The sequence below is a fragment of the Manacus vitellinus genome, unplaced genomic scaffold (assembly GCF_001715985.3).
Source record: "Manacus vitellinus isolate BGI_N305 unplaced genomic scaffold, ASM171598v3 scaffold_45_pilon, whole genome shotgun sequence".
Lineage (NCBI taxonomy): Eukaryota > Metazoa > Chordata > Aves > Passeriformes > Pipridae > Manacus > Manacus vitellinus.
Genome location: NW_021940571.1, coordinates 3088197 through 3112346, shown reverse-complemented (window position 1 = coordinate 3112346; position 24150 = coordinate 3088197). Strand labels below are relative to the sequence as shown.

The window sequence follows — 24150 nt, the reverse complement described above, 5'->3', positions numbered from 1 at the left end:
CCCCTGACAGTTCAGCCCAGAGCAGTCACCCAGAGCTCTGAGCTGTAATTATGGGTCAGCTCGAATTCTCTAATCTTTTCCTGCTCTGCCTCCCAGCTGTCAGCTCATCTAAGTCATGGGTGGTTGCCTCAAAGAGATTGATGATGTTGGTGATAATGGGATGCATTGACTTGTGACTTCAATTTGGATCTTATCACTGGAAAAAAAAAAAAAGAAAAAAAAGAAAAAAGCAAACAAATTGGAATCCAAGTTCTTATTTCAGTGTTTTCCTTCCCCCTTTTGTCTTTTAGATTCATAATGGTGGCTACTCTCAATTTTTTGGTGCCTGCTTTCTCTAGCTGTCTCCTTTCTTCACCATAATCTTTAAGAAGCACAGAAATGCCCCATAGTTTATACCCTACAACAGTGACTTTTAATTCAAGATGTGTCTATGGTAGAGATATTCCAGTTTCTAAAGTCTGGGCAGACTTCAAGCACATCTACACCTGAATAATTAAAGAAGGAATTGGTCTTTTTTAAATTCATAAGTGGAGCCTTTACCTGCATAAATAAAACTGGATACCCAAAATCAAGAATAAGATAAGAAATATGATTTAGGTATTTTTCTCCAAATAATATTAATACAGCTTCATACACTAAATTACCAATCCATTTGACTTAACATGGAAAATTTGGCTTTACCTGAGACCCTGCCTACATCTTTAAATTAAAAAATGTTTAAAGGAGAGTTCTTAGAATCAGGAAAGCACAATGATCTGTGTGTCTTCTCCCCATAGTTCTGAGTCATGGCTTAGCAACCTAAATGAGGTTTTATTGTTACCAGCACTTACAAATCCTCTCTGAGTTAATGGTAACTGTAGCCTGAAGAAAAAAAAAATAAAAAATATCTGAACTTTTCTTTGATCTCTGATATAACCAAGCTTATTTACAACTTTGAACTGAGGGAGAAGAGTGTGGTTAATTTTTTAACGATTTTTTCCCATAGTTGTTCTCCACACTTTCCCTTTTGAACCACGTAGAAACACAGAACTTTCCCAAGAAAAAGTCTCTTGGTTTTATTTCTGGTCTCACTAAAACCAAGAAGCAATGTAAATCTCATTTCAAACTCTCATTAAATTGCCATCTGGATTTCCAGACCAAAAAGGTTTGGAAATGTTGAGCTAAACTGCAGATAAGCAACCAAATTACTGGATGCTTCTCCAGACTAAATCTCTGATTCAGTTAACTCTCTTTCCTGAATATTTTCTCTACTGATGTGTAAAACACAAAAGTATTTCATTTTCCCATCACCAGCTACACTTACAGTGCTGGCAGATCATAAAAAAGGGGGAAAGGGTGTATTTATGGAGGGAAAGGGCTGGTGCTCCACTGCAGCAGAAGAACATAAAGTCAGAAGAGCATAAAGAAACCATGGAACTGTTCTCTCCAGAACACAATGTCCAAGTTTTTTTGGAAGCCAGCAATGGCAACAGGGACACCCAGATAGTCAGGTCCAGAATGAATAAAGCATTCAGAGATCATCAGTGGTTTATAAACTTTTCCCTAAAGTCCACAACTGCTACAAACTGATGAGCCCCAGGGTGTGACACAGCCCTCGTGTGTTACCTTCCTGGGAGGTCACTGCATTTCCCTGGAGGGTTAATTACTTTTTGGGGCTGGAGAGAGTGATCCTGGTCTGTAAAACACTCTGAGAACCTTGTGAAATGATGTACTTTTATTACTCTTCTCATCCTCACCCTCTGCTCTGATGCTCATAACAAATTCAGCAATAAATATTGCCTTGGGACACGGGATTAGTCAGCAAATGCTTTATAGGTTGGGGTGGAACAGGAAAGAGAAGATGGTTTCATGTTGACATAGTTCACATTTCACAGTTCTTTCTCCAAACCTGGGCCTTTTTTGCTTTTAACTCAGGAATTTATTCCAGGAGATGGCCAGGGTGAAATCTTGGCCATCCATTGGATTCCATCCAAACTAATGGCAATGCATGGAATAAAGCTGTGATTTCGTTCTATGTTTACAAGCATCTACCTCATTTTACATACTGTAGTCTTTAGGGTATGGAGTTCTCACTGCAGAGTATATTGAACCAAAGGAATATTTTCAGGACTAAAAAAATAAAAAAGTGGGTTTAAAATGATGAATTTGATGGACAGAAGTACTATCCAAAAGCCACAAGCCCATAAATAAGTATATTTATTGCCCTGCAATGTGCCAGAATGACATCTTTGCAGTTCTTTCTTCCTGAAGTAAAGACAAAGCATTAATCACTGAATTTTGAGTCATTCCAGGTTTAAGAAAACAAGCAAAGGACCAGCCTATAATGTATTTGGAGCAGATGACATTGATAATCAAAATTATTTTTCAATTAGCATACAAAGAGATTCAAATTTAGATTAATGTAACCCATTTCATGTTTTACAGGAAATATTGATGAAGCAGAACGAGAGTGGAAAGCAGGATTCCATCGCTGGAACAATTACATGTCAGACTGGAAAAATCAATTTAATGATTACACCAGCAAGAAGGAGCTGTGCAAGCTCTAATTAATATGTTTACCCTTTCCAGTGTGTCCATAGAACTGTTCATCAGGCAAATATCCAGGTAGCTTTGTACCACGTCTGGAATTAAATGTGTTCTGCAGATTAAAAAACAATGTTACAGATATAATTTTGATTCCTCAGATCTTTCATTTAGATTTTACCTCCTATCTCAATAAACAGTGTATGGCATCTGTACCCTTTGAAGCTTCACTGGGTTAAATAGGACTGTAAAGTCTGAAGATTAATGATGTACATGTTATTATAAATATTAGCTACTTAGATTCACACTTCAAAGAAACAATGTAATCTGTTAGAGGAAAATGGATTTTTTTTTAATAGAAATAGCAGTGGTTTACAGTGTTACCATGCAAAACACAGCTGGGTTTGATCTTTAACTGAAACACCACCACACTTAAATCTTCTTTCAGACATAACTGAATTGCCATAAGCATAAAGGTACAATAACTTTGCTGGACACACAAAATTATATTTGTTTGTTGGACAAAAAAGTTTTAGGGCTGCCATTAGAGCGTGAATCACTTCCTTCATGGCCAGATTTGTAGGACAGAGCCACAGTGGGAGAGGATTCAAACTATGTATTGAAAGCCTAAATCATCAGCGAGTGCTGGGGTGAAACAAGGCAGAAAACCAAACACCTCTGCTTCCCCCATCCTCGTTTTTCAAGGAGTGAGGAACTACAGACTCACAAGTGATGGACTCACAGCTTTTCCTTGCTCAGGCACCCGCTGACTTCACCTGGTCAAAGTCTCTCCTGTGGAAATAAGCTCCAATCATGACATTTTTTGTCCACTGAGTTGCCTCCTCGTCGAGGGACAGCCCCGTGGAACGCGACAGACAAGTCTCAGCACTTGCAGAACAGGTGGTGGCAGGTTCAGAGAATCACAGAACAGGCTGAGTCCAAAGGGACCCACAAGAACCCACAGGGATCGAGTCCAACCCCTGGCCCTGCACAGGAACATCCCCACGGATCACAGGAAGAAAATTGTCCAAATACTTCACCCAAATGGTCCATCAAGAACCAGACATGACAGCCGTGCTGAGCCAGGGGTGGAACCTTGCCAAAAACTGCTCTTGGAGAGGGTTGGGAAGGGCATCACTGCAGAGGAACGCTGTGCCCTTGTGGGAAGGACCCAGCTCTGAGCTCTACCTGCCACCTCCCAGACCCCTTTCTGCCTACCTGAGCTGAACCTATTAGAAGCTTCTAAAAAAAAAAAAAAACCTCTTGGATAATTCGCTTTCCTACTTCTCTGCTTCTGTGATGATGGGGCTGGAATTTTTATGCCTGAATAACACCTTAATTGGCTGCTTTTCACTGGCCCAACTGGGAAGAATAAATGCCAAAAATTTGATGAACGTAAGTAGTATGTAAAAGCAACAAGGCATCTCATAAATAAATTATCCTGGAGCTCTCTGTAAATGCAATAACATCTCAGCGCATCTATTTTCTGTTCTGGTGATTGCAAGCTTTTGCAAAATGCCTCTTTGGATTGAGTAGAGTGAAGAGATCCAGATAATGAACAGAGAGTGTTCTCTTTCTGGCAATCAGTTTGACCACACAGGATCCTTGCACTGAGAGGATTTATTTATACAGAAAGGCCAAGTTCTGCAAGAGATGATGGCTTATCATCTGTTCAATTATTTCCAAGAGAACACAATTATTTCCTGACTACATTATGGGAAACCACCTTTTAGCACAGGATTTCAAAGGCTGCAGTCAGAGCTCCACAACAAAAAAAAATCTGATTTTTGAACAAGCTGATCAAACCTTAAAATTACCTGGGATTAAAAAGTGCTTTTAATGCAGCCCTACATGTTTATAGCACAGATAAGTAGCTCATTACATATATTAGCATAGTTACTGCTATTAATAATGGCATGGAGAGCTGTGTCAGTCTATAGTGCATTGGGTATTTATTGAATATTCTTGGTGCTGGTGATGAGCTGCTGAAAATAAACACAGGAGGATGAACTTTCTGTCCATCACTGAGCAGTTCTGGCACTGCCCATTTTATTTCTGGACTTCATAGATTTGTTGGGTGCTGATCTGTCACAATGAGCACTGACAGCACCAGCAGCACATTTAAAAGCATCATTTGTTTCTTTTGATATCCTTTTCTTAGATATATTTCCCCACCCATCTGTCTGATCAGCCTAATCAATGAGGAGAAAAATATCTGAGCCAATTAAGATGTAAAACAACCTTTGGAAAGGACAGGTGGAGCAGTTCATAAAATATTTTGCTGGGAAGGTATCCTTTTTTTTGAATAAAACAAAGGTTAAACCACTTGTTGAGATGTGGTTTTACTGATTTGCTCGGTGTGAGTTGGTAGCTTTTTATTTATTCACATGCTGGGGAATAATATCTCCATTTATCATCCATATGAAATCACTACATCATGTATATATTCATGCCTCACACATAGAAAAAAGGAAAGCCTTAAGTACTTGGATGTAAATGGTTAAGGTAACAAAGAGGAAAAAGAAAAACCTGTGTCATTGATAATATTAGAGGGATATTAGAGGGATGTCTCACTCAGGCCTCACTGAAGATATGATGTTGCCAATTATGTTTCATTTTCACTCTTAAGAGCCAAAACCCACAAGTTTTTCTGTGAAACCAGAGAAAATATGTCTATTCTTTCTTACCATTCTTGACATCCAAAGCAAGGATTCTGAATTTAGTCACGGAGTTGCTGAAAGGTTACAATAAAATGAACTGTAGTGCCAACAAAAATGTTGGCATTAACCCAATTGTCGTTGGGTTTATAATCTATACCAGCACACTGGTTAAATGAGAGACACCTCACACATATTTTAGAAGGGACTGAAGTCAGATATTTCCCAGCAAAACTGCTCAATAAACCCACCATTTTTAATTATTTTTTTTTTCATTTTAAATGTTTTGCCTGAAGGAATTTGGGTCAGATAAGCTGTCAGTAAAGCTAAGAATTATTTCAGTGAAATCCCCTCTGTTCTCCTGCTGGAGAGAGTTGGGATGTTCACGGTACCTTGTCTAGGGCCGGTCAACTTGCACCAACCAATATTGAAGTTTTTTCTCTTTGAACAGGGGCCTTCAGGCGCCAAAAGTCATCTCTGGCACAACTAAGGCCTTCCCAAGGTTTCCAGGCATCCTCCCAACCGCAGATTTGACACTCACAGCTTGGATTTTTGGGGTGGGTGCTCAGGCCTTGCTGTCCTAAACCTTGGCCGTCGCTCCAAGTTTATCACACTGATAAAGCCAAATTTCTGTTGAAGTGGAGGTCTGCTTTTTGGCCTTTTTTGGTCACTAGAGGTTATTTATACAGCAGAGATTAGAGCTCTATAAACACAGAGACAGACGTGCCCAGTTTAGATCTTCACGAACAGACAACTCATCTCTGTCAGCTCCCAGCTGGAAAAGTATCTTTACAACATAAGGAATCTAACCCTTTTTTAAATATAATTATTACTTTAATTAGAGTGCTGGAGAGAAAATTACCTCAGTTTACAAAAAAACCTGATGGAGGCCCTTCTAGTGTACCTTTCCCAACAGACCATCAGCAGGTGATTGGGCCCATTTTCGTGGGCAGATCCCACATGGATTGATCCAAACGTGGCACTAACAGAGGAGAGATGTATATTTGTCTCTATCAACATCATAATGTCGTGGGTTTGGGCTTAATTATGGTTTATCATTTCTACTGGCTCAGCACCAGTTCTGCAACATCAGCAGCAGCTATTTAGGGGCCATAACAAACGTCACTGTGCTTGAGTTACACCTGCAGCGTGTCCAGCTCATGAAGAACAGTCTGAGCTCTCACTGCCAAGTGCCAGCCTGGCCACAGAATCCTCTTGTCCTTCCTTTCCCCTCCAGCTGCGGGGGGAAATTTAATAAGGGGGAAGATAAACCTGAAAAAACACCCCACCCCCCAAAAAAAACAAGAAGGGTGTAAAAAAAAAAACCCACAACAAAATAAACACATGGGAGAAATAAATATAAGGGGAAAAAGTGGTTAAGATCCAAAGGGAAGAATTAAAAAAATAAACAAACAAGGAAGGGATGAAAAAAAGAAATCACAAGTAAAAAAAATGAAAGGGCAAAAAAATAGTTTAAAATGTCCGAGGGAGGGAATTAAGAAAATGAACAAACAGGGAGAGGAATAAAAAAAATAAAGAAAAAAAACAAAGGGGGTAATGGAATAAAACCCAAAAGCTGAGGGGAGAGCAGAAAATAAGGAGGGGAAAAAACTAAAAAAAAGGAGGAGAAAAGACCCCCCACAAGTCCTTCTGCCCCAGAATGAACAATTGAAGGGTGTAGTAGCATACACAGAGGTACTGAATATCCCAATGTCTCTGTTCCAGTAACTCCAGCCAAAAATCCTCCCACTGAATTGCCAAATAAGTTTAGGAATTTGACAGTGATTCAGAATACGGGGTGAGGAATGAGACAGGCAGGTCTGGCTCGGGCTTGGGGCTCTATGGAAAGTGCTGGTGCCAGCTGACCACTCTCTCCCTGCCTTTTCTCTTCCAGTCCATGGAATTATGGGCATTTGCCAAAAACTCCCTGCCCTTGGCCAGCCAGGGAGCCCAAAGCCCAGCACCTGTGTCAGGGATCTGTGCAGCTGGGAATGTTCCCCACGGCTGCTCCAGCTGGAGTACGTGCCACAAACGTGGTGATTTACTCTGGGTGGATTAGGAGCAAGAATCCATAAGGGAAAAAAAAAGCTTCCTGGCTGAATTACAAGTACTTCTCTCTTTCTCCTTGCTCTGTTTTTGTTTAGCCTCATTTATCTGTGGTTCTAGGTGGGTTTTCCATTGCTGAGTGATTGCTGTTGGATGAGGGGGAAGAAATTTAATTTAAAAAAGAAAATCTTTAGCAAAATAGACAATTTTAAGTATTTGCATACTGGAACTTTGGGATACACAAGAGGAATTTGGCAACTGTGTGCACAGTTATTAACAAGCCTGGTAATAACAGATATTTATTCACCTTGACTCTGTTCTGTGAGCTGGGGGGGACCACACCATGTGTCTCTCAGGGAATATGCATCCATGCACACATATATCCATGGAAATACAGGGTCCCAACCTTCCCAGCAACATGAAGATGGAAGCTTAGATGTTCCACTTTGAAAACACAAACCCAGTATCTTTTTGGTCTTTACTGAAGAATAAAACACTCACAAGACTTCCTGACATAAATCAACACCTCAGCCAAGTTACTCATTCACAGTTAAAAGTTCAAAAGCTTTTCCTCGGATTTCAGTCGTTTCAGGAGCAAGTTTTATGAACAAACATAATTAGGCATTTTGAAATGCTTGGTAAGACAAGATAATTCCTTCCTGACCCCTGCAGAAATCTCAGAGCCTGAGCACTGATTATCCTGTTTTAGCAGGGAAAACTTCCAGTGCTTTGTTGATAAACCAGATTAGTTGCACTCATAAAAAAACTTTAACTCATAGACTTAATGACTGCAAAGCACTGATGTGAATCCACAATTAGTGCAGGTGTGAAGTTTTGAGAGGCTTTTAATTGGATTGCAGGTGAGATTAAATAAGGCTTCAAGGCAAGAAGTGCTGGCCTAGGGAGGGAGGGTTTAGTCACATAATGATTTCAGTTAGTTTGGGGAGAATTAGGAGGGAAAATGAAGCTTAATTCCAACACAATAGTGAACAATTAAAGAGTTTTCTTCCTCTCAGTTGAGGACACTTACAGAGTCTGTGTGTGGGGTTTGTCTTTTGGGATTTATTGAATCTGGCCATTGCATATATATCACTTTTGAAAAATACTGTAGTTCTTTTCAGGGATCTGGAGGTAGCCAGGTAATTATTGCTGTGTTAAAGCATTGCTATATGAAAACTGAAAATTGTCTGTTCCTTCCAAATCCATATATTTGCCTGGAAAAGAACAGCACCTTCTGCTATTTTTAATTCTGCTTCAAGATATTCCATGGCTGTGGGAGTTAAGGTTTAGAACCATCTACAAATAGTGTGGAGGGTCCCTTCAGTTTGGGAGTGCTGGGGTTAATTTCTTTAATTCATAAAGTATTTAGAAGTCCTCAGTTAGACTGAGTAGTGGTAAAAGTGTGGAGGTAGAAAGGAGTTATCACCACACCTCTCAATCTTCCAAATTAAATTCCCTCTTGCAGCATTTCTAATCACTCCAGGGCACCTCATCATCCTCTCTCTATTAGAGCCTGTGCAGCACCACTTCTGACAAAATACATACATTTCAACTGAGTTTTAAGCCTGCTCTTATTCCACCATCTCATATGTGAGACAATTAGGGTATTAATGCAGAAAAAGCAGCAAAAGATGTGACTGATCATTTATCAAGAGTTGTTTAGAAAGTAATTCGCAGGGACCTTATTTAGCACTGAGGAGCAGCTGGAATTACACATCCAAAATGATACTTCTGAAATATTAAACTTTTCTCACTCACTAATTACAGAGATATCAATTTTATAGATACTGTTACAGTCACTAAATTACATCAGTCATTCAATAACCTTAACTGTGTTCTCATTTTTCCTGACTTAAAACAGATATATTTATATTTTTTTCTTAAAATTGGGAATTATAACTGCAGGAAAAAAAAAAGCATTGCTTTGTTATCTTTCAATATATATTTTATCTAGACATTCATCCCATTTCATGTTTCATTTTCAGGACTACAGTGATGAGCATAGTTAGAACTTTCCCCAGCTCTGTTTTTAATAAGATTGTAATCCTGTAGCAGGGATAATTTTGATTGCAAAAATTATTATTACAAACCAAACCCTCAATTTTATACAGACACACTCACCATTGCCTCCATTCCATAAAACTTCCATATCCATCTATCTTTGGGAGTGACCCAGCACTCCCACTTTTAGACAATTGGGTGACTTTCAGTTAATGAAAATTTTTTTGTTGCCTTCAGCAGAAGCACAAGAGCTCCTTTGAGTGACATTTTCAATCTTCTCTATCACTTAATAATCTGGGAGATATTTACTATATACGAAAAAAAATTCCACACCTCAGAACATCCTTTTCCCCCCACAGATTTCTCTTAATGATGAGCTAAATGGGAGAACAAAGCTGTGAACAAATTGTATTTATCTACTCCTCTTTGTGGAGAAAAATCCACCAGGTTCTAACTAAAGATGCCACTTACTTTACATTTTCCATGTTTCTATATCTTCCTAGTGGACGGACTCTGCGGACTCTGAAAAATGGAAGCAGAAACCAAAATCATCCTGAAAAAACTGGTGGTGATCTCAGCCACCTGAGGGTCCTCTGCTATTTTATTAAAGCTCTCAACAGTTTAGTTTCATTGTACCACAAATCTGATCCCCTGGAGCAGTTTCAATCTTTATCCACACTCAAAGTACATATTATTTAAAATAATTACATCAACATATCCTAAAATTCATTTCTAGAGAGTTGTCTTGACACCCAACCACTCCAAGGGCTCTCAAGCCTGGGACTGTCCCTGTTAGTCCAGACTGTAAAGGCAGATCTCAGTCAAAACTCAGCCTGCAGATCTGCAGTGCTGAGTCCAGGGGCAGAATCACTTCCCTGGACCTGTTGGCCACCCTGTTCCTGATCCAGGCCAGGATCCATTGGCCCTCTTGTCCCCCTGGGCACACTCTGGCTCCTGTTCAGCTCCCTGTCCATCCCCACTCCCAGCTCCCTTCCTGCCTGGCTGCTCTCCAGCCACTCTGGCCCCAGCCTGTAGCACTGAAGTCCAAAATCAGAGGGCACAAACAGGGTCTTACCTACTCTTCCTACCTGGTTAACCACACCCCAGGGTGTTTTGCCATAGCAAGACCCCGTGTCCAGCCCAGTGTGGGGATGAAAACAGGATTGAAATCTCCACTCAGGCAGAGATCTTGCACTTTGAGCAATACAGGACTCCAGGGGACGATTGGAACACCCTGGATGCCCTTTAGCTTTTCCCTCTGTAGATCCAGCCTCATTCCTGGAAGGCAGGTGTGCTGTAACATGGAAAATTGAACTCTTTTGGATAACAAAGGGAATAAAATTTGGAGCAATGGAGAGGATTCACAGAAGCTTTAGTTCAGGGTGTTCCCACTCCAGAATAAACTGTGTAATTTCTGTTGATACCACAACAAGCCAAGTCACTGAAAATCACACTGTTATTTCTCTGTTCAAAGGAAGGGTCTGAATTCCTTCTATTTCCATGGATATTCCTGTTACAAACTCCTAAAATCTCGATTATTGTTAGTGCACTCTGGCTCTAAAATGAATTCATGGCATTTGACATTCATAACTCCACATTTATAGAAGCAGATTAGTCCATTAAAAACCTTCTTCATAATGGTTCTATCAAAGCACACATTGCCTAAAGCAATACAATTATTGGTCAATAATTCCTCTTTAGCTGTCTCCATTACTATCATTTTAGTTCAACATTTGGCTTCCTACCCTTTGATCTGCTAATTATCTTTGTGCCCTCTGATCCTCTTTACAATTCCCTGGCAATTTGATCCATTAATTACAGTGCCCATATTCCATATTTTCTGCAGAATGTGCATCTTTTCTGACCCTCCTCACCTTTCTTCATACAAAAACTTGCCATCTTTCTGTAGAGTGTATCTACTTCAGTATAAATGTATATATTGATAGAAAATACTATAATTAAAAGTATCTTTACATTTGCTTTGCAATCCTTTGGGTTTCATGAAAGTGTCTTAATAATTTGTCATAGACTTAAAATTTGATGGGAATGGGCACTCTGGTAAAATCTTTTGACTCCACCTTCAACAAACATAAACAATTAGATTTTTCCAATATTAATAAATAGAGAATATATTTTCATCCTGGAGACTCTATTAAACAATTTCTGCTTTATTTTTGATATATATTATAAAAAAGTATCTTCTGATATAAGGCTTTTCTTGCTTTATGAGCACATGGCTCATGAATTACTGAATTTTCTGCAGGGCCAATTTCCTTGTCCCTTCTAAGCCAGATGTAGACTTTCAGTGCAACCCAAATATATTCTGGAGTGGCAGAATTTTGGGAAGATAAACTCAGGCTGTTTACTTGTACAATCCAAAAATGATGGTGCTGTGGAAGGGGGGCATTTTTGAGACTGGGGAGCAAAAGTTTGGCAGTTGGAACAGAACCTCAGTGTTTGAAAACTGGATTTCATGAATTAACTGTGATCAGAAAATCCTGTAAGAATTAAAAACAGCCTCTGACATTCTTGGATCTCCCCAAAGTTTGTGCAAAAGAAGGACACGCTCATTTAAACCTCTGGTCTCTCATGTTACCTGTAGGTGTTGTGGGAATTCTATTAATATTTACCCACCTTTTGAACCTCAGAACAAGCAGATTTAATTCCCAACTAAAGGCCTGGGAAATCTTCATCGACAAAGAACAGCAAAACGCACTCTGCAATTCTAATTTTATTCAGTTTTTATGTGGCACTTGGTTTCAAACCCTCACTTAGTCCTTTGGCCAAAGTCACCAGCTGTTTGAAGTAATGTCTTTGTGGTGTGTCCACTCAGATTAACTCAACAACTTCTCATTCCAGAGAAACCTCTGCAGAGTGGCCAAATAATGATCATTAATGCAACACTTTTCTTTCTGACATCATTTCTGCTTGAAAAATGATTGATTGGACACTTCTTTTCTTGTATAAATAATCTTTGTTTATTTTAACAGAGAGAATTCATTTTGGTTTCTCTGATGTAAAAGAAAAAAAAATTCTCATTTCTGTGCATCCAATTCTTTTAAATCAGATAATTCATACAAATATGGGGATTCCAGGGGCAAAATGCATCTTGCAGAGCAGAGGTATCTTCTTCCACATTCCCAAGGAAAATCTCCTAAGGAATAACATCCTTCTTGCCCAATTTCAAAGCAAAAGTGTGCTCATTGAATATAGCCCTGTCTAACCATATTGACTTATTCCTCCTTTTTTTTTTTCCCTTTTAGACCTACCTGATAGCATATAATTTGCCATTTTTCACATTAGTTCTTAAATAGCTCACACTTCCTTGCATCACGAGGCACCGAACAGCTTTTCAGTGCTCTGATTGTTCAATTGTCTGACTATTTCCTGACACACAAAAGAGGAGCACAAGATGAGCTCGGAATACCTTGAAATACAGGAGGCCATTTCAGCGGAACCGAGGCAAGTAATGGAGAATTTGTGAAATAAAATATAAAGGAATGAGTTGTGGTTTGCAATAAATACATGCTGGGCTCCAAGGGTATTTCTGTTTGAATTATGGAGCTTCTCCTTCGCTGTTTGGGAATCAGGGCTGGTCTGCTTGACTTCACTTTATAGTCCCCCAGCCAGGGATCTCAGCAGCTTCTGAGACACGGAGTAATTCAATGCTACGGGGAGAAGTTTGGTTCACTGATGGATGGCAGAGCTCAGATGTGCCAAACAGAGCCAGAGGTGGCCAGAACTGCTGACACCGTGGTTTTAAGTCCCTTCCACCTGCTTTATGAAGGAAAACTTTTTGCTGCTTCCTGTGCTGGAACTCGGTCCCATCAAACATTCCAACCAGAGACGCAACATCTCCACCGACCGCGTTCAACAGCCACTGAAGTTCAGACCTGGGTTTGTGACTAACCTGAAAAGTGCAGTAGTAAAAGAGGAAACTCGTTTATCAAGAAAATCTTCAAAGAGCAGAACCATTCCCCCTAATCAAAAAGCCTTTTTTATTTTCTGTGTGTGAGAATAACACTTCTCCTTGTCAATATACAGATTATTAAAATCCAGCAAGATAAATAATATGAACACACATAATTTTTTCTACATCAGAATCTGGAGTTTACCTGATTGGGATAATTTTTAATCTCCAGTTTCAATCCAACTTCACATAACAAAAACAGAGGACATGTCAAGTTTCTGATGCTTCACCCCTGGAAGTGTTAAAGGCCAGGCTGGACAAGGTGCTGAGCAATCTGGTCTAGTGGAAGGTGCCCCTGCCTATGGAATGGGAGTTGGAATTAGGTGACCTTTAAGGTCCCTTCCAATCCAAATCATTCTATGGTAAAAAAACCACTTCATTTTCCTTTAAATGCAGATTTTTTATCTTTTACTAACAGCTAAATAATCTCTCTATTTTCCTTTTGAAAAGGTTTCAGTTACTCATGTATTTTTGACCCTTTCCTTTCCATTTCTTGCTTTTCCTTTGTACTGTTGTTCAGTGTTACAAAACTTGGAGAAATCTGTGTGATTCCTCTGTATTGTTTTCCTTTACCATAAAGAAAGACAATTTGATTTTCCATAGTTGTTGCCAACCAGGGTGTTCCCATACACAGAATTCAACTGCAGCTCATTCCTTAATTCTTTCTTCTTCATTTTGCCTTTCCTGCCACTCCAAGTTGTTTATAACTATTAAGGCTTCAAGCTGGGAGAGGTTTCCCCAGCTCCTCTCTTTGCCCTTTTAGCTCTGAATAGAATTAAAAGCCAAGAGTTTAAGAAAACTTTATATTTTTATTTTCGGTCATATTTTGGTTTCATTCTCTGAGATTTTTTTTGCTGCCAATTGCTTCAATATTTTGCACTAGAAACCTCATGTAAGGTGAAGTCAATGAAAGCCTTTCAGTTGAAGTTTGTGGGCTTTAAAGTCAGGCCTAATTTAACAGCTGAGCCAGACCAAATCATAGATCCACAGTGGATCTATGGGTTGTTCTTTGTCACAGACACACACAAGCTGCAGAGCAATTAAACATGTATTTATAACTTAGGTTGAATGTAAGTCACACACTCAAGAATTCCAATGCTTTGTTGACTATAACCTTTCCCACAGGAAGATTTACAGAAGGATGAGGTGCCAACTTCACATTTGTTGCCTCTCCTATTTGTGCTGGGAGAGGCACAGCCTTTAAATCTGGTTTATCATTGAAATGTTGAGCCATCTCTCCTCTCTTCCTTTCTCCCTGTGCTATATAAGCAAGGAGCTTTGTTTGAACAAGAGCTCTTTAACCTCATCATAGCAATGTTTTTTCTCCTTTCAAACTTGTGATTAATTAATATAAACTCCAGGGATCTTGCTGGCCCTGCCTTGAGAGGACCTGGCAGCTTGCCTTTTGGTGAAGACAGCTAAGGAGGAAACAGTCTCCAAACAGAGCTGGGACTGCTCAGCCTGGAGAAGAGAAGGCTGAGGTATGACCTTATTGATGTGTGTAAATCACTGGAGGGAGGGTGCAGAGGTGACACAGCCAGGCTCTTCCAGTGCTCAGGGACAGGACAAGAGTCAATGGGCAAAACCTGAACCACAGAAACACCAGGAAACACATTTACTGTGAGGGTGAGCAAGCACTGGAAACCTTTTTTCTGGGAGATTGTGGAGTCTCCACCCCTGAAGTTATTCAAAATCTGTCTGGACAATTCACAGAATCATAGAATATTTTGGGTTGGAAGGGATCTTAAAGATTGTCTCCTTCCAACCCCACTGCCATGGGCAGGGATGGCACCCACCAGATCAAGTTCCTTAAAGTCTCATCCAACCTGACCTTGGCAACTGGCTCTGGGTGGTCCTGCCCAAGCAGAAGGGTTGGAACAAATGATCTCTGGAGGTTTCTTCCAATCTCAACCATCCTGTGACTCTGTAAAATATGTCCATTAATCCAGTGCTTCAGCATGAAGCACATCAGCCCTGAAATGTCAGGATAAGTGCCTTTGAGGGCACTCTAGAATGAATATGTGCTGTCAAAAATGTAAAAAAAGTCACAAGTCATATTAGATTAGGTCCCCCACCTCCAATGAGGTTCCTAATTTGTTTTGCACCCCAAATATCATAAAATTTTGATCCATTTTTTAAATGTCTTTCCTCACTTATGAAGCTTCTCATCTCATCCTTCTTTGCTCTCCTATTTCTTTAATAAGAAATAAACGTTTCTTTTGCAGGGCCAATTTCTTTGAACTGAAAAATAAACCTGTAACTTGGGGCATGCTTGGAAGTGTTTACAGATGCTCAGTAACCCCGTGAAGACTCTCATGTCCCTTTGAATTTAATGGAAGTTGACACCGAATTCAATGAAGTGTGAATTTCCCTCTCGATTTCAGGAGCTCTTTCTCTGGATTTATTATGCCTGTGATTTCACACAGTGTCTGTAAATAGTGTTATAATGCAGCCACCAACTCAGCCATAGGATTTCAATTTAGAGACCAAAGTCTTTTGCCATTAGCTGCCTCCAGTCCTCATGTGGGATGGATAATCTGGATTTAACACTCTTGAGGTCTGTCTTTTATTACTAATTTGTTTCATTTATTTTTTGAGCGATTTCTTATTATTAGAAAGGGTGAATCCCCTGCTTTATAGATGCCCTTTCCCTGGAAGCGTTCAATGCCAGTTTGAGTGGATGTCTGAGCAACCTGGTCTGGTGGAAGCTGTCCCTGCCCATGACAGGGCAAGTAGAAACAGATGATTTTTAAGGTCTCTTCTAACCCTATGATATCAATAACATACTATAAGACAAGACTAACTGCTGCACAAAGGTCTTACAAACCAGAGAGATCTCAGCAGTTCCTGAGGGTCTGTGTTGGGATCAGTGACATGGTAACAAACCTCGTGGTGGGACAACAGACCCACTCCTCCAAACTTCTCCCCATCCCATGACCAGCGACGTGTGACACTGCCAAGTCCAGTCCTGTGGAGATCACCCAGCTATGGCTTCAAAATCATTGTGGTTAAATGCCTTAGAGATGTGTAACAGAAGGCTTAAGAGTACAGATTTGTGGTTTTTTTTAATCTCGTGTGTGTGAGTAAATTGCCATCAACAGGATCACTGCAATCCTGGATCATGTGCAGGACAGGATATTTGGGCTGTAAGTTCCCCCTGCAGAGCTGGCTGGGGGAGATTTAGCTCGTTATCCCTCTAATCCCACTGCAAGCAGGTGCCTGGAAGGAAATGGAGTCAGATATCTGATTACTGTGTGCTCTGGGGAGTGAGCACAGGAGTTATGCCGGGGCAGAGGCGAGCGGGAAATGAAGGGAATGGCGGGAAATGGCAGGGAATAGCAGGAATGCCTCTGCCCTGGGTCATGTCCCAGAGCAAAGCATCTCCTCCCCAGCCTGGCACAGTGACAGAGCTGTCCCTCGGCCAGCAAAGGAGCTGAGAGCTCGCAGACAGGCAAAGGTGCTGTGCTGGCAGGCAGCAAAACCTCCTCTGTAGGAGCCCAAACCCAGCTTTCAGCAGAAGGAAGCTCGGTAAATTTGAATCACAAACCTTGGAAAGCAAGGCTGACAAATATCTTGTGATTCAAGAAATTTGGACCTTTGTCCTGAGACCTGTTGATGTGCAACCCGGAGATATAAACCTGGCTCCAAGCAGAATTTAGAAAGGACTTTTTGTGATGATTGTTAAAACCATGTCTAAACCCCTGCAATCCCTCTATGCCCCATGTAATCCTGCCTAAAGAAAAATTAACTATTTGGAAATTGCAGTAAAAACTTGTGTAACTCCCCAATTAACATAGGTTGTCCCCTTCATTAAGATGTTTAGCCCCAAATGCCTTTAAAATTGTGTTCTCGGGTTCAATAAAGCATTCCAGTTTTCCCCATGCTGGAATCGTGTCTAGCTTTTATTTTTCAGACCGCCACTCTCCTCTGTGCTTCAGGGACGAGAGGGAGGGGAGCAAATGGAAGAGCTGCCACCTCCTGGCCTCTGCCAGGACAACTGCCCTTCTAAACTGCTTTTATGGGTTTGGTTTCAGCGAGCATCTCTGCAGCACGGCTCTATTAAAATCAACTGACTGTACTGGTGCTTAAAGCTACCCACAGAAATCAGTGCCCTGCTGAAAAAGGATGGACTTAAGCCGAAGCACTTTGCTGCAGAAAGCTCCGAGTCACTATTTTAACAGGGCTCTGCAATTTCCCAGAGTTTAATGGGAGGCACCTCCTTGTGCCTCCAATTCTGAGCAGCCCAATACATATCACTGGGAAGACTGTGCTCATCCTATGCCTCACTACATCTTATTATGAAATTATAATGCCACTCCATAACCTTGCTGGAGGGAGAGTTTGGAGCTAAGGCAGGAAGGCTGGTCTCCCATACTGATGAACAAATATTTTAAGGCAGAGCTCTCTGAATGTCCACCTCGGTGCAGACAGGATTTCTGTTGGTTTTCTTAAGAGAGCTGGAGTTTATACGTTTAAATATTGCCAGTCTCAAAGTCTGCTCAGAATATTAGAAACTTAGTTCTTGGGGGTTTTATCTTATATGGCATTTGTCACGTTGCCCAATCACGTTGTTTACACATTTCAGCCCCAAAATTGCATAAGATTATGGACTGCAGAGCAATCTCTGGGAAATATTTTGCCTGTTCGTATTCTTCTGATAAAAATTTGCAAAAAAACCCAAACCTTCAGATCCACTGCCAGTCAAAAAGCATTAAAATATAAAATTAAAGAGTCGGGGCTTTCAAAAAGCCTAATCTGGTCTGAGCTATTCAAATCAAACTTCACCAGTGCAATAAACAGCCCAGACATTCCCTGGGAGCCTGATAAAACCTGCTGACGTGTGCAGGGAACCTGTGTGCTGCAGGAATATTGTAACCACTCCATCACTGCTCCTGCTGCATATACAGGCCTAGAGCCAGCCTGGAAATGTTCAGGCAAGATATTCCCAGTCTGGTTGACAATAACCACTTGTCTCATGTAAAATATCCATGTAGACTCCATTCTGTGCTCATCCAGGCACAGCAGTTTCTTTTCCCAAGCTGTGATATTCAGGATGTCACATTGCCTGAGTAACTTCCAAATATGTGCAAGTGGAGGGAGAAGGAAAATCTATGGAAAGCTGTAAAAACATTATGGGCAGTCCCTGAAGTAACTGAAATAACTCTGTAAGAATTATTCTCCCTTTCTTCAGCAGTCCCAACCTTTCTATTTCAGTAGCAAAAAAAGGTATTTTTGGAAAGCAGGCCGACATAATTACAGCACACAGAAACCTGTAAGAAATGGTAGAATAGCATGGAAAAAAAGCCACTGGGAGCAACACACACAAAGGAAAAAAGAAAATAATGTTATTTGTAAAAAGTTTTTGTGTAACAAATGCAGAGACAACTCTGCTGAGTAAAGTCAGTGCAGAACTGTCCTGCTGATCTGGGCTCTTTATTAGGAAGAGTTTAATGAGGACACTCATAATGTGATCCATGTTATTTGCTCTGTAACTGCTCTGTGTGTGTGTAGAACTTATGGAAGACTTTAGATTTTGCTTAGAAGTTGGTTAAAATAATCTGCATTATTTTAAGGGATGAGTATGATGGCACTGTTAGGTTTGGGCTTTGCAGGGATGTTGGGAAGGTGATTTCCAGAGCAGGTGAAAATCAGCAAATGGGCTTGTAAAATGCAGAAACATCCTTGGAGTCTGTATAACTCCAACTCTCATTCCACACTTCCTCTTACTTAAGCAAAAGGGAAGGGGAAGGGGAAGGGAAGTGAAAATACTTTTTGAGCAAAGATCCCTGGTGTTGATAACTTGTGTACCTGGATAACAGCCCATCTCATTTTCCAGAAGGCTGGCCTTGGCATGGAGCTGAGGGACAACTCTGCTCTCCTTCACCCACTGATCCCAGTAACTTGAGCAGTTCCATGTTTTCTTAAAGTCCTTTCAAGTGGAGCTCAGTTCCCTTCACACCTCATTTCTGGGGTGGTTTCTGTTCCCTCCACGTGCTGGTGGGAAGCAGCTGCAACATTCCTGCTCCACTCCAACTTTCTTGGGAGCTCCCTCAGTGCCCTCCCTTCATCCCAGGATGTTTTACAAAGGACACCAGGACAGGGGAATGGCACGTCTCGAACTGCAGGAGGAAACCTGGGGGTGCTGAGGTTCCTGTTTGATCTGTCACACCATCCCCACTGACACTGCCCTGCCTTGGTCTGACCCACAGGGAGAAGCAGAAGAAATAAAAGTCCAATTTAGCATTCCTGCAGGGAGGAATGCTGTGCACACAGCTGGAACACAGCAGGCTCAGGCCAGGCCCAGGCTCCTGGATATTAAAAGCAGAGAGAATAGTGAGTTGAACAAGTTCATTATTTGAGAAGTAAGCTGGGCTTTCCAATTAATTTTCCCTTTCTCTGGTGCAAGCCCTGGCTCACTTGACCTGTGCATTCTCTGACAGGAACACCACGGATAAGCCTCTCACTGCCAGTGGCCTTGGTTATCTGTGTCTGTTTAGGAATAGAAATGTTCTATCAGGATCTGAAAAAAAAAGGTCTGCTTAATGTCAGGGTCTGTAGCAAATTATGGCATGAGAAAAGGAGAATGTTTCTGATATGATTTTCTTTTTTAAAATAAATTATAGCAGGAGAGATGAAAAGCTGTTTCCCAGAGATAAATACACAAATAAAATTTTGCTAGCCATGGAGATCATGGAAAAAAGATAATCACAGGATCAATAAGATTGGAAAAAAGCTCTGAGATCATCCAGTCCACCCTGTGTCCCATCCCCACCTTGTCCCTCAGACCCTTCCAATACCCTTTTATTGAAGAAATTCCTCCTGATGTCCCACCTGAGCCTCCCCTGGCACAGCTGGAGGCTGTTCCCTCTCCTCCTGTCCCTTGTTCCCTGGGAGCAGAGCCCGACCCCCCCCCGGCTCCCCCCTCCTGTCAGGGGGTTGCAGAGCCAGAAGGTCCCCCCTGAGCCTCCTTTTCTCCAGCAGGACCACGAACAGTCTGGGACCAAGAGCTGACACCTCTGGTTTTGCCCTGTGCTTTGTGCAGGGCTTTTTAAGGGGGTAAATATTTACCAAGCCGTAGAGAGAGCAGAGCAAAACAAGGAGGGCTTTGCCTTTCAGGTGTGCATCAAATTGAACTTTCCATAAAATTTTCCAGATGGGCAGAATCTTCATCTTTCACAAATTATCCCTGTGTTTTCTGGGGCCAATTCCCCTGAGGAATTCTTGTTCCTCTGCAACCTGATAGATCTGTTCCTGTCTACCCTTCACGCATTTCAATTTCTATAACATTTTTACATTACATATAAGATAACTGTAATCTGTGAAGGGATGGTTAGATCAAGAGGAGGATGAGATTATTCTCTTTGCTTGTCAGAACAAACAGAAATAGCATTTCTTTTTTTCTGCTTGTGGACTGGCAATGGGTGATAGAAACACAGCAAGTATATTCATTTTTCTGTCTCTTGAAGCTAGATTTGGTTCTTGTGAAAAGTTCTCAGTGCCTTCTAGCTGGTAGAAGAGTTTGGTCTCAAATATATTAGAGTCACTTGTAACTATTAAAGGGAAAAAAGAAAAAGCAGTGGCAGCAATAAAAATGCTGACAATAACACAGTGTCTTAGTCCTCTGAGATTTGGCAATAATCAATACATGATGCCCTCTCTAAAAATACTTTGGCTTTTGGCAGCTTTCAAAATGTTCCTCCCCATAGGTGTAGATTAGACAAGTTGAAAAAAACTCAGGGAAACTTTTGAGAAATTACTGAAAGAGCAATAAATATTTAAATGTGAGAAATTCACAGAACACCTCCAGCTGGGCAGGAGCAGACAATATTCCAGGCCTGCAATAGCATAGAAAATCAATAGGATAGAGGCCATAGCTGTTCCTGCTGCAAATGTAATACCAGTTGCTTTATCTTCAGGCAAGAAGCAAAGTTTATTGCAAACACTGGGGACCTTCCTTTTTCTTGGCTGTGTGAATAAGGAGTGTCTCCACTGAACCCGAGAAAATTATCTCAGTTAGTGGAAAATCAGCTCCTGGTTTTGCAGAAATGAGGTGTTGAGAATGTGTGTGGCAAACTTCAGCAACTCTATTGAAGAGTAGCACAGTGGTGGTTTTTCCCTTGATGTTTGGTACAAAGGGTCAGGGAGCATCATCAGAGCTCTCTAAATGTCCTCTATTGAGGAAAAACCAGCAAATCAAACAGTGCTGGGGTTAGTACCTCCCTCAGATTTAATCATTGTTTATAAAATAGGGTGGTTTGAAGCATTTAGACTAATTTATCCACACACTTCTCTTCATTCTTTTGAACTTCAATGTAATCCTCACTTTTGGAGCACCAAATGTTTTCCTCACAGTATTTTTCATGTGGTTCTTCACTTCAGATTTTTCAATTACCAGGACAAGAACTGTCATCATAACACTCTCTGTCCATGTAAAACCAAATCCTACACCACAGGATGGAGCACCAGCTGAAATCCAAGTCCTTGACAACTTGAGGCTCATTTTCTTCAGAAACATTATCCCCAAAATGCCATGATTGTTCATACCTGTGTTTGATTAATATGATGTCACCTTGCCACATTTATCAGCTCACATGAAGCAAATCCTTCAGCTCATGCAACATCAAACCTTTGGGGTCTCTCTCCCTTTAAAGAACACTTGATATTTTTAGGAGTTCCCCCTGCACCCTTAAAGAGCTCCCGTGTAGGTGTGAAGAGAACACTGATTTTGCAGGGTAGTTACAAACTGTGTATGAGAATGTTGTGCTGCACGACCTCAACAGGGCTTTGAGTGAGCTCAGGAATTGCCTAAAAATAGAGTTTGCTGCAGGAATCCCAAATGGAAAGATGGCTTCATGTCCTCCTGTGTTTTACCACCAAATACCACGTTTGTGTAAATAACGAGGGTGATAAAACATTATCTAACAAATGCAGAGTAGGAAGTTCAGACAAATATTTCTTGGTGTGAGATTGGAATTGTAGATTCCAAAAAGATGACTGCAGAAAGAAAAGATGATTATTTGATCCACTAAAATATCTTTAATTCTTTTTTCATAGTTAGATGAAACAGCAAAAGTTTTTAATATTCAGCAAATCTCTTGATGGCTGTAGAGCCTTCATGACTTATCAAAAGTTCCTTAATGGAGCATTTGTGTACAGTTCTTTAGTGCATGGTTAGTCACAAATACACAAAATAAGAGGGGAAAACGGGGTCTGTTGGCAATAACTGCAATCTGTTGGATGTAAATGGTCCCATTGTGTGCCAGGCTACCAACACTTTTGCCTCAGATCATGTTGTTTAACATTTACAGCAAGTATTTGTTTTCATCAGATAAATGTAAGTAACATAATCATGAGGCAATGAAAGAAGTAGCTTGGTATTTTCTGCATTTTTTTTTTTTTTAGTGCAGCTGGTTTTTACCCTTTTTTGCTGTCTAAGAGAATCAACTTGGGAATTCTGATTGTGAAGGATTCTCTTTTCCCCATGACTAATGGCACTGGTGGTTAATAAAGACCTGAAAAGCTTTTATTCATGGAATATCTTTTATTGCCTGGCTTTTATTCCTTTTTCACACACATATAAAAGAGAGCAAAGAGGGAAAAAAAGCCACCAAAACGTACATGAACACAGAAATAACCCATAAAGTCTTACAACAAGATTGTTGAGGCAATAGAGATAACATTTTTAGTCTGTGAGGATGGAAGGTGAAGAAACATAGATCCTTTGGGAAAGAAAAGTTCCCTCTAAACCTTTCCCCACACTTCCTGTAGCACAATGAACTTTTGGCTGTAACATTATTTAGCTGTAACATAACTTATTGTGGCAGTAACTCCAGCTCTGCTGTCTCCAGGGCCACATACTTCCTAGGATACTACATCCAAGAAATATTTTGGTCGGGGTGTAGATTATACCAAGCACAGAGGAGGTACCATATGTGTACTCTACAATCACCTCTAGCTCACAGAGGTCTAAGAAAATAGGGGTTTTTTTCATATCCTGATATGTCACTTATTTATAGAGTCGACCTGACAACACTTGGAAATAATATAAAACCTGGAGGATTCAACCCAGCACATTAAAGGCAACATCATAAAATCATAGAGTGGTTCAGGTTGGAAGGGACCTTAAGGATCATCCCATTCCAACCCCTTGCCACAAGCAGGGAATATACTCGAGTTTCCCTTTCAAACAATGTTTTGCAGGAATTGTTCCTCATGGCTCGATCCCAGTGCTCTTAGGGGAAATTTTGGATGGCATCCTCATACCTGCAGACCACCTCTCCTAAAAAGCTCTGGGGATTTACAGTTCGAGTGGGTATCCAAAGTGCCTGCAGTTCATTTGGGGAAGAAAATGAGAAGGGAAAGCAATTTATTACTCCCCTGGGGGGTTGTGTGTTCCTGCCTAGGTAAGTTTGTTTAACAGAAAATTAATTGGCCTGCACTTATGCAAACCAAAGTGAGCAGTAACAGGCTTTATGGGGCCAAAAAACACCCAAGGCAAGGGCTGTGTACAGACATTTCCCAAAAACTTGTATAATCAGGTCTTGTTGTCCACTTTCCAGCATTGTTTGCCTTCTCTTGTTGCTGAATTTATCCATGGATCTGATCCAGTACGCAACACATTTTAAAAATACATGATAAATCACAAAGGACTAAATATATACCATAAATGCCATAAATATACCCCTTTTATCCACCTCCTCTTGAAAAAATGATGAGAATGAAAAGAGTGGGTAAAATAAGGCCTTGCAACAAACCCAGAGCAAGAGGGAATAAATGAGGCCATAATCTCATCCTGAATTTGAAAGTTCAACAAGAGCAACTAGCACAAGAAATAGAAAAGAACTAGAAGGAGTAGAAGTAGGTCTCATTTAAAAGCACATTCCAGTCAAAAATACCTCCCAAGCTCCATGTCAGCCTTGTAGTTTTCCTCTAAAAAAAGAAATCAAGCAAGCA

At 40.7% G+C, this 24150-nt stretch overlaps 1 protein-coding gene across 2 annotated transcripts in view; it reads left to right on the top strand.

Moving 5' to 3' along the window:
- The window catches only part of BCHE (butyrylcholinesterase), a 50783-nt gene extending 48045 nt beyond the window's left edge, over positions 1-2738 (top strand). For both annotated transcript variants that reach the window (XM_008930034.2, XM_018079250.1), the window contains exon 4: positions 2425-2738. In XM_008930034.2, the coding sequence (XP_008928282.2) occupies positions 2425-2546 (122 nt within the window). In that variant the 3' untranslated portion in view covers positions 2547-2738. The remainder of the gene's footprint in view (positions 1-2424) is intronic.
- Positions 2739-24150: the final 21412 nt, after the last annotated feature.